The sequence below is a fragment of the Marmota monax genome, unplaced genomic scaffold (genome assembly GCF_021218885.2).
Source record: "Marmota monax isolate L192 unplaced genomic scaffold, Marmota_monax_Labrador192_F-V1.1 WCK01_AAM20220418_F8-fsc00463, whole genome shotgun sequence".
In the NCBI taxonomy this organism is placed as follows: Eukaryota; Metazoa; Chordata; class Mammalia; order Rodentia; family Sciuridae; genus Marmota; species Marmota monax.
Window position 1 is genome coordinate 172,673 of NW_026692818.1, and position 17,574 is coordinate 190,246.

At 34.5% G+C, this 17,574-nt stretch overlaps 1 protein-coding gene and 2 pseudogenes across 1 annotated transcript; 2 read left to right on the top strand and 1 right to left on the bottom strand.

Moving 5' to 3' along the window:
* Positions 1–1,808: 1,808 nt before the first annotated feature.
* LOC124095342 (olfactory receptor 2G3-like) lies at positions 1,809–2,740 on the top strand (annotated as a pseudogene).
* Positions 2,741–10,077: 7,337 nt separating this feature from the next.
* LOC124095343 (olfactory receptor 2G3-like) lies at positions 10,078–11,007 on the top strand (annotated as a pseudogene).
* A 3,099-nt stretch (positions 11,008–14,106) lies between these two features.
* On the bottom strand, positions 14,107–15,090 carry LOC124095345 (olfactory receptor 10C1-like). The gene has a single exon (XM_046448468.1). It carries the CDS (start codon positions 15,067–15,069, stop codon positions 14,107–14,109), a length of 963 nt encoding a protein of 320 aa, XP_046304424.1. The 5' UTR covers positions 15,070–15,090.
* Between the last annotated feature and the right edge of the window lie 2,484 nt (positions 15,091–17,574).

Here is a 17,574-nt window from a genome sequence, read left to right on the forward strand (position 1 = left end):
GTATATACTTTGTGTTATTTTCTTAAGGAAATGGGAAAAAACTTATGCTTCTAATAGATTTGAGCATTTGTTTAAACTGAATTAGTTACTTTAGTAACTCAAACTAAAAATATACCGTCTGAGACAAATTACCATTTCATGTTAAGCAGAATTAGGAATATGCAGAATGTGGAACTCTATATAGCATATTATTCAGGCTTTCTGAGTAGAATTCTTATTAGCTATGCATGTCTATAATTTAGGTCCAGACTTTAAAGCATTAAGACATTATTCCCTCCACATTCCAGACACAATTTTACTGTTTGAATACGAACACATCTGAATAAAACAACAAAAAAAGATCCTTCATTATTCATAAAAGTAAATGATTCAAGAAGATGCTATCATGAGACAGAAAATTTGGTAGCACAAATGATAACATCATAAAAAATAGTAAGTGAAGAGGCAGGGAGGATTGTACTATGATCCAATCTCCTTTTATTTATTAAGCAGAGCAATGCAAAGTGAGTTGAACAAGATATGATTTGTCTTCTCATGATTAAAAAAAAACTGCAAGCACCTTGTCTTTAAAGGAATTGGTTATAGATTTCCCCCCTTATTTTTATCAAAAATATCTCATGCTTATCTGTCTCAAGATATGTGTGCACATCTGAGATTTTCTGCTTGTGTTTTCATATGTATATATGACCTATTTTTTTCATCACTTTTAAGAGGTAGAAGATTTTATGTAAGCACTCCTAAGTATGCTATTAAAGAAAATGTAGCTTTATTTAGTTTCCTTCTATATTGACATCTGAATCTAACCCCATATCTCTCACATCAGTTAATTAAATGTAAGAAACATCATCATAATTCACCTTGTCTGTGAGACAAAAAAAAAAGACACAAAATACATTCTAGTTATTTCCCTGACCAAATTCTTCACTATTATCCACTACTGGGGGGGTGGATTGCAATTTCTATAACTATGAGCAACAATCACCAACAATCCATTCGATGATAGCTTAAAATTAGGCTCAGCATTCACCTGTTACTCCCTCCCACTTAAATAGCCACTGTTATAGTTTGGATATGAGGAGTTTTCCAAAAGCTCCTGTGGTAATGCAGGAACATTTAGAGGTGAAATGATTAGATTATTAGAAATGTAGCCTAATCTATTTTATGAATGAATCACTGAACGATCCATTGTACTGGGTGGTAACTGTAGGTATGTGGGGTATGGCAGGAGGTGGGTCACTTTTGATGTGCCCTTGAGGATTATATCTTGTCCCCCTGGCTCCTCTCTCTCTCTCTCTCTCTCTCTCTCTCTCTGCATCCCAAACACCATGAAATAGCAAGTTTCCTCCATCATGCCCTTCTTCCATGATGTTCCACCTCACCTCAAGCCTAGAACCATGGAGTTGGCTGACTGTGGACTGAATTTCTGAAACTGTTAGCTCAAAATAAACTTTTCCTCCTCTAAGTTGATATTATCAGGTTTGAGTGGTATGTTAGATAGATTTTTTTCATTGCAAACCAAGTGGAAGCTTTTCTTCAGTAGATTGTATTTAATAATAACTTTTGACAATAAGGGGGAAGAGCCAGCTCATGAAAAAAAGAGGAGGTATCAAATGGTTAATGATAGCAAAAAAGTGACACAAAATGCCTTTGCATTCATGAATATCTTTTAATAATTATACCTATTCTTCTTTGTGTAATTTCATGGTTAAAAACTTTACCTAAATTTTATCTCAAATGTTGTAGGTAAATAGTAATAATGATACTTCTCTAAATTGAATTCTATTTTTCTCTTTTACCTTTGAAGACTTATGGAAGAAAACAATGAAACCTCTGAGGGAGGTTTTATTTTGCTTGGATTCTCAGACCAGCCCCAGTTAGAAATCATCCTTTTCATGGTAGTTTTGATATCCTATCTTCTGACCCTTGTGGGCAACACAGCCATCATCGTGGTCTCCCGCCTGGATTCCAAACTCCACACACCTATATACTTTTTCCTCACTAATCTCTCCTTTCTTGACCTTGCCTTCACTACCAGCATCGTGCCCCAGCTGTTGTGGAACCTGAGGGGACCAGCCAAGACCATCACATCCACCGGTTGTATCCTACAACTCTATGTGTCCCTCTCCTTAGGTTCCACTGAGTGTGTTCTCTTACTATCATGGCATTTGACCGCTATGTGGCTGTCTGCAGATCTCTCAACTAAAGGACTGTCATGCACCCATCATTCTGCAAGGCCCTGGCAGGAATAGCCTGGCTAAGTGGAGTGGGAAACACTCTGATCCAAAGCACCATCACCCTGCGGCTTCCTAGATGTGGGCACCTTCGTCTCCACCACTTCTTGTGTGAAGTGCCTGCCATGATCAAGTTGGCATGTGTTGACATCCATGCAAACCAAGTCCAGCTTTTTGTGGCTACATTAGTTCTCCTCCTTCCCATGGCATTGATATCTGTCTCCTATGGATTTATTGTGTATGCTGTGATAAAAATTAAGTCATCCCAAGCTTGGCACAAGGCTTTAGGGACCTGTGGGTCTCATCTACTAGTGGTGTCCCTTTATTTTGGGACCAGCTCAGTCATATACATCCAACCACAGAGATCCTTTGGCCACAGCCAGGGCATGTTCCTCACACTCTTTTATACTGTTGTGACTCCCACCCTCAACCCCCTCACATACACCTTGAGGAACAAGGATGTGAAAGGAGCTCTGAGGAGACTGCTGAGGAGAGAACAAAATTTCTAATGGAAAAAATAAAGGGCAGTGACTTTCTTTTCTGGAAACTTATTAAAGAGACATAGTATTAAATGACTGCTCCCTAAAGTGACTGACTGCCTCTCTAGCAGCATTTACATATAGTGTGGCCCACATTGTCTCAAAAAAAAAAAAATGAGATTCTATTTCTGTAGCTCATGGAACCTGTGTGTTAAAAATATTTTTACAAACTTCCTTATTAAATGTATTTGAAAGGCTACACATATAGTAAGAATGGAGGATTTTGTAGATTTTCACTGCACATATATACATGTATACCTGCATACATAATTAGGGAATTACAATGATATTTATTGTTTGAAAAATTGAAAAATATATATTAGCATGAAGAAATTACTGTAGTATTTCCTTTGAAGAACAATTCTCTTGTTATACAGTTGCAAGCATTTTGTATATATTATCTTAGCTCTTTCAAGAAAAAAATACATCACCAAACTTCAAAAAGTGGATTTTTTGGCATACAGCACAAAATCTGTGAATCTACTTAAACTACTACTGAGAAAAAATATTGATTTTAACAAATAATAATTCAAATAATTTTAAATAATTACTAAATAATTTAATGACTACTAAACATTCACTTAATGGAGTCTCAGCTTGATCCAGGCTCTTGGAAAAATCTTGCATTCAATTCTATGTAACAGTCTCCTGCCTTCCCAGTGTCTTTGTGGGAACCTGTGGTCTCTGGAGCCACACTTCCTTGGTTTGAAGGTTTGTTTTACTCACTTGCTGTTCATGACCATCTGTTCTTTACCTTACCTGTGCATTTCTCAATCACTTCTGACATGGTCAGTGACGATTAAATAAAATTAACTCATGCAAAGTGTCAAAAAGTCATGGAAGTGGTAAATACTGAGTAAATTTAATAATTATTTAAAATATTTTCAAAAATAGAATGATATGGGCTGGGGCTGGGGCTCAGAGGTAGAGTGCTCTTCTAGCACATGCGAGGCCCTGGGTTCAATCCTCTGCAACACATAAAAATAAATAAATAAAATAAATGTGTTGTGTCTAACTACAACTAAAAAATGAAAATAAATTAAAAAAATATGGTCCTCAGAATTCTCCATAGTCTTTCCACACAACCTCTGTCATTCTCAACATGTGCTTCATTTTGTGCTTGTGTTTGTTTTACATTTTATATTGAATGATACTTAGATTTTTTATTTGTTTGTTTATTTATTTGATTTTATTTATTCATTTGATTTTTATTTATTTATTCATTTCATTTTTCCTGGAAACTCTAAAATCAATCAAAATCTCTCTTCACACCTCTTTGTATCAACACCAAATTGCAATCAAATATCAATTTTGACTTTGGAATCTTTGCTCTAAAGAATATTGTTGAGTCAGAATGCTTGGGTTCAAATCCCAGTCCTATAAAACTAATCAACTAGAATAATGTTTAAATACATATCATATTACACCAATTCACAGTATCCTCAACAATACAAGAGTGGGAACAATTGTTCCTAACTTACTTGACTACTGTGATAAGTAAATCTGATTGGGATACAGTTAAACTCAGAGCTATCTATTATGTATTAATAACAACCATCCAATAATTGTTAGTTACTTCCACATGACTTATACTTTTCCAAACTTCATAACTTGATTGACCTTACTGATTTAATGATTTCTCTATGTCTTCAATCACTTCCTTGTATTATTCAGCAGCATTTAACTATGCCCAACTATTCCCTATATTTTTGTAGCTCCTCTAACTTAGTGTAAAGTTGGAATGTAGATTCTGCATTATATTTAGGGTTCCCTTATCATCACAGCCACAGGAAACTCTTCTCCAAACTATTCCTAGTGGTGTCTTAACCCATTTCATCCATCGCATTCACGTCGCCACTGCCCCAGTTCAAATCTTCTATCCTGCTCCTTAAAAAGATTGAAAATATATAGCTCTGAGAAGAAACAGGTTTATTGTCATGTTTGATTTGGAGGGCAGATTTGGTTTAATGACTGAAACCCAAGAAGGTGTGCAAACTGAGAGAGAGAAAGAAAGAAAAAAGGGGAGAGAGAGAGAGAGAGAGAGAGAGAGAGAGAGAGAGAGAGAGAGAGAGAGACATTAGGGAAAAAAGCTAGAGGGAAGAGAAAGGATATACAAACCAGTATGGGCACTGATATGCATACAGCAGGAAGTCTTTCTAAGAAGAAGTACACTGTGCCAGGAAACAGCAGGGTCTTTCCTAAGAATTCAGCCCAAGGGCAATGACAAAGCTTTTCAGTAATTTCAACACAGTCAAATCAATCAAGCTTTTCCTTCATGGTTTGATATTTCAATAATTTACTGATTTTGTAAGAAAGCATTCCCATGATGATGTCATGAATGTATAGTTATTTTTTCTTTCATTACTGGTTCTATAATCATCTGACAAGAATATTTATTGATGGTGTGATAGCGGTCACATGTTTCCTTTTCCATATGAATGATTAGTTATTACAGTAGCATCTAATAAAAAAATTACTTTTCCTAGTGACCTGAAAAGCCGCATTTGTTTAAAAGTTTAGAGTGACTTATTCTACTCATAGTTTACAAAAAATTTATTTTTGTGGACCTTGAATTTTATTTTATTTTATTTTTTATTGGTTGTTCAAAACATTACAAAGCTCTTGACATATCATATTTCATGCATTAGATTCAAGTTGGTTATGAACTCCCAATTTTACCCAAAATACGGATTGCAGAATCACATCGGTTACACATCCACATTTTTACATAATGCCCTATTAGTAATTGTTGTATTCTGCTACCTTTCCTATCCTCAACTATCCCCCCTCCCCTCCCCTCCCATCTTCTCTCTCTACCCCATCTACTGCTGATTCATGATCTAATGGTATAATTATGTAATTTTTCCTTCTTCAATTCTGTTATTTTGGTGAATTTTAATTATTCATGTTTTGGATCTGGAATAAATTCAATTTGGGAAATGAATATGATTTATTTCATAATGGACTTCATAATATTTCAAACCCATGTTAGTTTATCAGACTATCCTTTAGTTTTGACTGAAACAAGTATTTGAATTTTCCCTTTTATTTTTCAAACTTCTGATATATGTAAAAAATTTTAGAAGTCAACTTGGAAAAAAAACCTAGAGACTTGAACAAGTATGATACAAAAGATCTCTCAATGAATTTTAAACAAAATAATCTGGTCAATTTTATTAGTCATCAGGGGAGTACAAAATTTAAGTAGTAATGAAATATCTATCCATTACTTACTACCAGATGGATAAAATTAAAAGAACACAGAACTCTGAGTGTAGGCATAGATGTGGAGCAATTGGGATTCCCAAGCCCTGAGAAGTATAAGTGTTTACATCAATTTTCAGGGTTAATGGTATCTATTAAATCTGAATATAATCTATGTCTAAGCAATTCATCAGAAGTTAACTTACATTTTTGTTTACCCAGAGATATGTGCAAAAATATTCATAGTGGCATTGCTCATAAAAGATGAACCTGAAAATGCTTAAATACTGATCAATACTACAATGGCTAAATATGGAGTGGCATATTCACCCAATGTAATACAATGCAGGAATAAAAATTATAATTTGCTTTTACCATCACCATAATGATTAAATTTCACAAAGACAATGTTGAATGAATGAAGGCAAAGACAAAAGTAATAATGATGTATTATTTTGTTTATATACCATTCAAAAAGCATAATAAATGTTACATGTGATAAGTAAAAGTATTATATGGAAATGAATTGAGGGTTATTCTGGAGTGTTGCTTGTTTTATTTCTCCATCAAGATGTGTTCATAATGTAAGAATTTATCAACCTGCATCTTTATGAATTATTTGTTCGTTTGTTTGTTTGTTTTGAAGAGTACCTGGGATTAAATTCAGGGATATCTATCCACTGAACTATATTCCCCAGCCCTATTTTGTATTTTATTTACTGACAGGGTCTCACTGAGTTGTTTAACATCTCCCTTTTGCTGAGGCTGGTTTTGAACTCGAAATCCTCTTGCCTCATCCTCCAGAGCTGCTGGGATTACAGGTGTATACAAACATATCTGGCTGAATTATTTATTTGGATATGAAATAAATTTATATAAAGAATCAATAGGCTTTCATAAAATCCAGATTCTATTGAGGATTATGAATATTTTTTAGTACTGGGACTCAATGCACAGAAAATGATCAAGTTAGTAAACTGTTGTTTCCTTCAGATTCCGAATATGCTGTGAAGTTTGTCCACTTTTCTGCTACTCTTTTAGTACTGGGTACACGCCTTAGCTATAGGTGGTTGCCATCCATTGTTACATCACTGTAATTGTTTTCTTAGATCTGTCATTGGTATCATCTGGCTAGAACATGAGGGTGCATGAGTTTTTACTCATACTCTGAAATATTGGAAAAACAGTCAATAGCCTTAGACAAAATGAAGTTCACCTCCACTATTGAGAAAAAGTATGCTTGAAGAAAAGCATAAAGTATGGGATGAATATGGTGTACTTATAAGTAGCAGGCAGGAAATTAATGGGATTTCCATCTGGGGACTTTGTTTGGTCTTAGAGTAAGATAACCTGTGCAGGGATGAGTGGGAGGATTTAATAATTTGTCCCAGTTTTCTATGACAGAAGAGAAGAACAACAGGATACACATAGAATGATTTCTGGGCAGACCTAAGAGGCCATTGGAAGAGAGACTGGGATTTTTAAAGGTGTGATTCCACAAAGTCATATGTTTATGTCCATCAAACCCAGTGCTTGTAAGAAATGAGGAGAAAAGCCCTGTAAAAATGTTCCATGTCTGAGTTTTCAGGGTAGATGTAAAGAAAGGATAAGAGAAATTTTTAAGGTTCCAATGAAATTATCTGCCAATAAGATATATTTATTGTGTATGTGTGTGTGTGTGTGTGTGTGTAATACTAGATTATTGATAAAAAATTAATATGAATATATTTAAAACAGAGTGTCTCAATATTGGGAGGTTATTAAAGTAAAAGTTAAAATCTTTGTGGTTTTGTCTAGTTTAAACAGTACTGAAAGGTAAGACTCTCTTTCAGAATGATCTCCTGGGACCATTGACTTTGGATACTATAGAGCCTGAGATTAATTACCATATTGGGAGAACTGTGTCCCTAGGAACTTTTTTGATTCAATGGCCTGTGTCCTCTCCTAACCTCTCCTTATTTTCTGGTCTTCAGGGATCTCCAATCTCAAATAACAGTCCCTATAACCAATTCATGTGCCTCAGACATTGATTTATCACTTCAAGGTAAAAATTGTTATTGCTTTGTGACTTAAATTTCCTCTTTTTAAAAAATGTGGTTATTGGGATGAAAAAATAAAAAAGCTTCTTCTCTTTTAATATATTCACTATTATTTATGCCTTGATTTTATATCTGCCTTATTACCATGATTCTTAACTTTTAATAATAAATTGAGATTTTGGATTCAAGTCCATCTGGGTAAAGGGAGATAATATGGAACACATGTAATTCAGATTTGGCAGCAGAGCTAAATACAATTCTTCTATGGGCCTAAAATGAACACAATCTTACAAGTAAGGAACTTTCTCATGACCAGAATTAATCTTTCATTTGATTCTTTTGAGATTGTATATGTGTGAGAATGTGTGTTAAAATCTCTATTAAAAGTATCATTTGGCCAAGATGGGTAGAAGCTATAAGCAGGATCAGAATGAGAGTGACATGTCTGAATTTATTTTATTGTATTGATAGAAGTAAAGTGAGAAAAGTGAAAATTATGCACATATTTATTTTGGGGTTTTGTATGTATATGTATATGTATATGTATAAACATCTATGCAATACCTTTTATGTATTTTACATATACATAAAATTATGCATATGTGTATATATCTAGGGCCCCCTTCAAATTCTTTTTCTTATAGTGCTCCCCTTTCCCTATCTCTTGAGTGATCCCTCAAGGACTTGATGTTGTTATTTGATGTATCTCCCCTACCACACCCTTGATTTTATTTTTACTGATTTTTGCTAAACATCATTTTTATATGATAAGTGAAATTACTGTAAGGTATTACTTTTGACAATTATTTCACATATTTTATTTCCATGATTAATTTTTACAATAAAACTATCACATGATATGAAATTATTAGGGAAAAATTTCAAGGCCTTAAAGATTTTTTCACATCCATGTAGAAAGTGTCTATTTGTCCTAAACAACAGGTATGGTTAGGGTCTTTAGGTATATTAACTGAATTGGTGAATATATTTTAAACTTTTGCATTCATAAATATTTGGAGTTTTTTAAAAGCTGCCCTTTAGCCTCTTGAAAGGTAAAAATTCTATGTAGGTTTTATGTACATTGAAGCAGCTCTTTCATTCTTTTGATGTGCCCTCGTAATAATAATCCCCACTCCCTCCTTTCAGATTTAACCATGTTTTTATTGAACATTCCCTTCCCTAATACCACACACCAAAAAAAAAAAAAATTGAGGGTTTTGTTGAATGTGCTGCATGAACCTACATCCTCAATAAGCTTATGGAATAAATGAATTGACTAATCCCTAAAGGAAACATGCTTCTGATATTATGTGTCCACATTATTGAACAATTAGATATAAAGAAGAAGAAGAAGAAGAAGAAGAAGAAGAAGAAGAAGAAGAAGAAGAAGAAGAAGAAGAAGACTTTATTAACCAAATGTTTACCATTTTAAAATAAAAAGAATCTTCATAGTCTCCACAACCCAACAGTCATTCATATAAAGAAAATCATCAAAAAAGAATGCCTAACTCAAAATTTATGCTTGAAGACTGGAAATTATATATATATATATATATATATATATATATATATATATATATATAATTTGTGGAAATTGTATATTATATATATATATATATATATATATATATATATATATAATTTGCTTATATTAAACATTTATTTCACTGAATTTTTCCATTTAATTTGAATGATTCTTCATAAGCTATTAATGAATTTAATGTACTTTTTCCTTTGGCATTTTCTTCTTTCTCTGTATTTTTTTCCTTCTGTGGAAGATTGTATCTCAACTTCTAATAGTTTTCTCTCAAGGAAAGCCTTTGTTTCCAGAGTAAGCTCCAGGTGCCTCTCTGTAGAAAGTCTTTAACAACATCTTCTGCAACTTTTGAAGGACACTGCACTGAAATTTATTCTGTGAGCCACTGTAATTTGTCTGAGTGAGGATTTCAAAGAATTATTTTATAAAGTTTGATGTTGTCACTAGTGACCAACACATTATACTCTCTTTTTAATTCTTGTTAATTCTTGTAATGTTTTCCTTCTTGTCTGAACAAGGTAATGGACATGACCAATAGCAGTGCCAAAGAAGGCTTCATTCTGGTGGGCTTCTCAGACCAACCCCAGCTGGAAAAGATACTTTTTGTGGCTGTTTTGATATCCTACCTTCTTACCTTGATGGGAAATTCACTAATTATTCTGGTCTCTTCCATAGACCCTAAACTCAAAATTCCCATGTACTTTGTCCTTACTCACCTCTCCCTAGTGGACATCTGTTTTACCACCAGTATTGTCCCTCAGCTGCTGTGGAACCTCAAAGGACCAGCCAAGACCATCACATCCCTGGGTTATGCCATCCAGCTTTATGTCTCCCTGGCATTGGGATCCACTGAATGTGTTCTCCTGGCTGTGATGGCTTTTGACTGATATGCTGCAGTGTGCAGATCTCTCCACTATACAGCTGTAATGATCCCACGCTTGTGCCAGGTTCTGGCAGGGGTCGCATGGCTGAGTGGAGAAGGAAATGCTCTCATCCAGGGCACTGTCACCCTCTGGCTACCTCTCTGTGGACACCAGAGGCTTCATAATTTCTTCTGTGAAGTCCCCTCCATGATTAAGCCTGCATGCGTGGATATCCATGCCAATGAGATCCAGCTTTTCGTTGCTTCATTGGTCTTGCTCCTTTTGCCCTTGGCACTGATATTGATATCCTATGGACATATAGCCAAGGCAGTTTTAAGCATCAAATCAGTGCAGGCCTGGCACAAAGCCCTGGGGACATGTGGATCCCACTTGACAGTAGTATCCCTCTTCTATGGGAGCATCACAGCCATCTACATCCAGCCTAACAGTTCCTATGCCCACACATAAGGGAAGTTCATCCCCCTCTTCTACACAGTCATCACCCTGACCCTCAATCCTCTCATTTATACCCTGAGGAACAAAGAAGTCAAAGGTGCACTAGGAAGAATATGCCACAGAGACTTACGTGCATAAAAAATGAAGCAATGTACATCACAAGTCTCTTAAGTATCATCTTGTATAATCTAGGACAATTCATAATAGCTAAACTGTGGATCCAAACTAGATGTCATTCAATAGATGAATGAATTAAAAAATGTGGCAGATGTACACAATGTAATTTTACTCAGCAATAAAGGGAATAAAATCATAGCATTTGCAGGTAAATGGATGGTGTTGGAGATGATAATGCTAAGTGAAGTTAGCCAACCCCCACACAAAAGAAATGCCGAATGTTTTCTCTGATATAAGGAGGATGACTCATGGTGGGGTAGGGAGGGGGAGCATGGGAGGAATAGAAGAATTCTAGATAGGGAAGAGGGGTGGGAGGGTAAGGGAGGGGGTTGGGGATTAGCAAGGATGGTGGAATGTGATGGACATCATTATACAAAGTACATGTATGAAGACACGAATTGGGTGTCAAAATACTTTATATACAAACAGAGAGATGAAAAATTGTGGTATATATGTGTAATAAGAATTGTAATGTATTTTGCTGTCATTTATTTATTTATTTTTAAAAATCAATAATAAAAAATGTCCAAATCATAAACATTTATAAATATTCTATAATATTCTATAATATATTCTATAATTCTATATTCAGTATTTACAAAAATATGAATCAGAACTTATTATTTCCCTAGCACTTGCTGATTAAAATTAAAAAAAAAAAAAAGACTCTCCTGAAAGAAACATTGAATAAGCCCCCAAATCTTACAGGTTAGAAGGAGTTTAAACACCAGGACTATAAGTTCCTGGCAAAGACATTCTCTGGATACAGTTGACCATTTTCACTCTTCTTTAACTCAAGGGAAAAGAATGCAGGGAATCAGATGGCCTGGACTAAATACTGATCCATCTTGTACTTGGCGTGGGGATGAGATGGTCCAGACTTCTATTCCTTGATTTCCACAGGTATAGGATGAGGAAAGTAGCAGCACAGGGAAAGTTTTCAAGGTCAGATTAAACAATACGTTTAATAAGCATGAACTGTCACTTTTGTATTGTCCAATTTAAGTAAATGGTAGTGATTTTTGTTGTTGTTTTGTTGTTGTTTTTGTTATAGCTAGTGTTAAGAAAATGTCCACTAAATGTTCTTGAAATCAGACATCACAGAGTCTGACATTCAAAGTTAGTAAGAAATTTCTAACTATTTAGAAATATTTAATAAACTATTGAGCATAGTTTAATTAATTATAATATAGATATTTAAGACATGTAACCTCAAAATGTCCTAAATATGAATTTCGGATGCTTTTCAGAATTAATTGCTGTCAAAGCATTATGTTTTGATAATATATCATGGGATTCATTGGTATATAAATATGTGATTAGCAAATAAAAATAAACAAAAAGACTAAAATAAATTAAATATTTGCATTGATTATTGCTGGATTGCAAAATATACTGAAATAAATTAGAATTTTTACTTTTTTATACTTTATAAATTGTTATGGAAAACATGCATTTTTATATTTGTTTTAATAAAAAGTCTGCAATGAAATGTTTTATTATTTTTAATATACATGAGCTACATGTTTATTGAAGAAACCTTCGAAACAAAAGAAAAAATCACCAATTACGTGACTGACTAGAGAAACTACTGTTAACATTTCATTTTGATCCTTTCAAATTTATTTATACAGTTCTTAAAAAATAAAAAGGGCCTCTTATACAAACTGTTTTTAATTCACTAATTCTTACTAAACCATTCATTTTTGCTACACTAATAAATAGAAATCATCATCATCTCTAATATCAGCACATAATTCCTTTCAATAATTATAGCATAACTGCCAACCATTAAGCTATTTTTGCATGTTTAGATTATTTCCATTGTTAATTACTATTTATATATTCAGGTGAAAAACATATCTTTACATTAATTGAACAGTGTTTGGTCAAATAAGGGTATCTAGCAAAACACACATCTTGATCATTAGTGAGCATTACTATTATCCCCTGATGGTAGAAATATCACATTATGAGAGATTATATCCTATAGTTGGCAGATAACCTTAAGTCATGGTAGCATCAGAGTTCTCCATTTGTAAATATTTTTCATCTTTAACTATTATATGAATAGCTATTAACTCTTCCTAAGTTGCCTTCCTGACAACTAGATGTTCAAATCTAAGACAATGCCTTTATAGGTGCCTTGGGTTACTGAAGTATGTTGTAATCATGTTCATTTCCCTTAAGAACAAGTTTTTGGATGATCTCTAAATGATTGAGTCAGGATTCATCTGCACACATGAAATTTTGTAAATTATATAAAAATCTTAAAAATGATTTATAGTAATCATTTTTAGTTTAGTTTTCTTCTTTTGTCTTTGAATTTTAATATCATTTCTGTTTCTTAAATTTTTTTTTTCCATGGAAACTCTTGATGAAAATATCACATATCTTCTTTTTAATATTTTATAGCAAATACCTCTAAAACCAAAGTTTGGTTGTTCTGGAGTGTTTATAAATTTTTATGGTATGCACAGTTCGCAAAAAGAATTCTTTGACCTGTATTATGTGCCAATAATTATGGTTGAAGAATTTGAAAACATTTTTATGAAAGGAAATAATGCATTTCATAGTTATTAAGGAATTAAGTGCTATATGGGACAGTAATGTGTGGAGGGCTGAAGTCAGATGGGTGCTCAGAGTCTAGAACAGGTCTGAGAATGTGGAGTGAGAATTTTCCAAACTTCTGAGACATAACCTGGTAATTTTAACTTCCAACCTAGAATAAAATATTTTGGAAAACCTGTCTAGTGTTAGACTTAACTTCTAAATTTTTTTAGAAGCCAGGTTCCTTTCAGAATTTGCAATCAGAAAATAGCTCTGAATATAAAGTATGTTCATGCCAAATTATGCCACTATTGTCATGTATGTAAGAAATAAATAAAAATTAAAAAAAAAGAAAATAGCTCTGAGTACAGTGATAACTCCAAAATTACAATGGTAGTTATAAAAAATGCTCCTTACAAGACATGAAAAAGTACATAGTTTTTTGTTTGTTCACTCTTGGGTTGAGTGTGCCTCTTTTTCAAAGAGCAAATAAGCATGGTCCTCTGATACCTATCCATGGTTCAAAATCTTTCTTTTACCCAGCGTTCTCCGGAGAGCTTCCTTGACTTCCTTGTTTCGTAAACTATAGATGATAGGGTTGAGCATGGATGTCACCACGGTATAGAAGAGGGCTAGCAGTTTATCCATTCCTGGTGAGTGGCTAGCCTTGGGCCTCAAGTAGGTAACAGATCCTGAGCCATAGAAGAGCGTTACTACAAGTAAGTGGGAAGAACAGGTGGAGAGAGCTTTCCGGCGGCCCTCAGGGGAGGGCATGACCAGGACTGCAGCTAGAATTCTGCCATAGGAAGCAATGATCAATAAAAATGGGCTGGAAATGCAAAGGATTGCCACCACAAAGACCGCAGCCTCATTATGGGATGTATCCCCACAAGCAAGTGCCAGGATAGGTGGGAGATCACAGAAGAAGTGGTCTATCTCACAGGGGCCACAGAAGTCTAAGGAGAAAATATAATTGGTTTGGCCCAAGCCTACCATGCATCCCACTGTCCAAGAAACCACTGCCAAATGGGCACACACCCCACGACTCATTCGTGTTGCATAGCGGAGTGGGGAACATATGGCCATATAGCGGTCAAAAGCCATGGCTGCCAAAAGGCAGCACTCACTGATAGCAAATAATGTAAAGAAAAACATCTGTGTGGCACAACCCTCCCGAGAGATTCCTCGGGCCTCACTCACAAGACTCTGCAGCATCTTGGGTATGACAGAGCAAGTGTAGCCAATCTCTAGGAGAGACAGGTTGGCCAGGAAGAAGTACATGGGGGTATGAAGGACTGGGTTAGTCCAGATGGCAAGGGCTATGAGGGCATTGCCCGTCAGTGATGCCAGGAACATGAGTAGGATGAGGGTAAATAGAAGGAAAGACTGTTCAGTGACGTCAGAGAATTTGGCAAATGCAAAACGTTTTACAAACAAGCTGTTGTCCTGCCATGAGGAGCAATTGAGGCTCATGTCCTGTAAAAAAGAACAGCAGAGTAACCAGAAGGATTCTTCAAATGAGGGAAATAGATCATTGTATGATTTTTAAAGAACTCAGAAGAAGAAATTTCTTACCTGTGATTCTAAAGTTCAGAAATTACTACTCATTCTCATACCTTTTTAAACCAAATCCTTTTCTGTGTTCACCACTTCAGTTGATTTCTCCAAAATGTACTTAGCTACCAAGCAAGAAATGGAAAAAATGTTAATTACATTTCAATTCTCCATGCCTTCCTTTAAAAATCAGTTGTCAACTGCTACCAAATGAAAGTCCTCATTTCTCTCCATTCCCATTCCACTGATGTTCTTTCTTTACTGGTTTATTCACCAAATTTTAAGTTCAGACTGTATTGTATTTACTCTTGTAGGCATCAGGGTTAGCAATGAACAAAGAACTTTTCTCTACAAATAAGGCTTACACTTTAGGGAAGGAAAACAGAAGTAAATAATTGTTGCAATGTATAGAGTTAAAACTAGAATATGTTGTGGTGACTGACCAAGTTTAAATTGGTGATGGGGGTAGGGTCCTTGAGAATGAGAAGCATGAGCTGAGATGTGAAAGAGGAAGGGCAGTCTTGCAAAGGCTGCATCACAGCCAGAGACACTGTATCTATGCTGTACTGCTGAGATAATTACAGTTCTGGAATTAATTTATTCATCTTAGTATATTTCATCTTCCATTCATTATATACCAAAGCATTTTTGCTAAATGAAAATTATCATTTCCTTCAAGTTAAAGTTCGCATTTCTTAATATGATTAATGAGAATTTAAGAATCAGGTCACTTACAATTAGTACACTTTTTTTTTAATCTCATTCCTTACTCAGGTGGACCTTATGTTACAGTTTCTTCAAACTGCTTACACCATTTAATACATACCTGGCTTGCATACATTTTGTTTTCTTTGTGCTAATTTTTATCTGGGGCCTTGGTGATTGCCTCCCTGATTATTTACCTGGTCAACTGCCTTTCTAAGTTTAAATTCCAGAATAGCTTTGTCTCCTCTCTAGAAGTCCTTCCTGACCTCTGCCTTTCTTTGTTCCTATACTAGTCAGTTACATCCCGCCCATCTGCATTCCCATCACCCTATAACTGCTTTGATAGCACATACACCATTCTGTGATGTTGGTTTGCTTATTTGAGACTACCCTTAGACAAAGACACTGGTATGGGATTTTATTCTTTTATTTGCTTTTGTTTACCATTATATCTACCAGTATTACCAATCAGCAAGTTCTCATGTGACGAACTCTGACTACCTATACATATTCTGACCGTTTTTGCATATTAGGTTTCCTGAAGTTCATCTGATCTCTCTCAACTATCTAAAATGTGACAGTTATTTTTTTCTGAATCTGATAATTACCAACTTTTGATGAGATATTCCTTGCTCTTTTGTGGGTGTACTAAAGTTTGGATTGTTCATTTTGAAATGTCACTAACTAAAAATCTAAGCAATATTTTCCCTGAACAGGGAAGAGGATAAGGAGATATCAATTTGATTGATATGTTGGCATAACCCAAGATCATGTTTAAGCTGCATTTTTAATATCACATCATTATATATACCACATTTAAACTGGTATATTCAAACATAGGTTTTGAGAGGTACTAAATTATTTTGAGCAAACAAAAAGCATACTTGCATTTACAAAAATACGTAAAAAGTGTACATTTTCACTGATACAAATATATAGTTATACCTATGGGCAGAAACACATACACAAAAATACACAGAGTGCTATGTGGTTAAGAATATTCTGGATAGGGCTGGGGATGTGATTCAGTGGTAAAATGCTTGCCTGGCATGCATAAAGCCCTGGATTTTTGACTCCCAGGACTGATGGGGAGAAAAAAAAAAGAAAAGAAAAATACTATGGAATTATTATATATGAGTTCAAATCTTAGACTATCTATCTAATGCTGGGTTAAAGTTAACATTTACTTAAACTCTGTTCTCAATTTGCTCATTTACAAAATGAGATGATAATATATTTTCCATGAAGTTGTTGGAAGAATTGAGTTAATTCCCATGAGCACTTAAAAAAGTGATTAAATGCTCAAGCATTACTACACAACATATGCACATATGTACACATATGTACATGCTCTGTCTCAGTAGATTTACCTTGTATCTTCTCCCTTTGGAGAATTTTACATTACAATCTATAATCTTTTCTCCTATTCATCAACTTCATCTTTTTCTCATGATTTTTCTATTCATCTACCATCATGGAGAGAGGAAAAGCAAATAATATATACAAACAAACAATTGCCACTGGAATTTTACGCCCTGGACAAAAGAAGTGTGCATTGTTGGTCATTTTTTAAATTTTTTAAGTTGATTGTCCAAAAATCTCTGCAAATTTTCCAAAACTTAAGTATGGAGAACAAGTAAACTGATAAAAATCTCTATTACATATGAAGCTGCAACTCTGTATAATTATATGAACTCACAATGAACATGGCTAGTATAC

Excerpts from the sequence above, each read along its gene's own strand:
- LOC124095345 (XM_046448468.1), bottom strand. The coding sequence starts at position 15,069 with ATGAGCCTCAATTGCTCCTCATGGCAGGACAACAGCTTGTTTGTAAAA.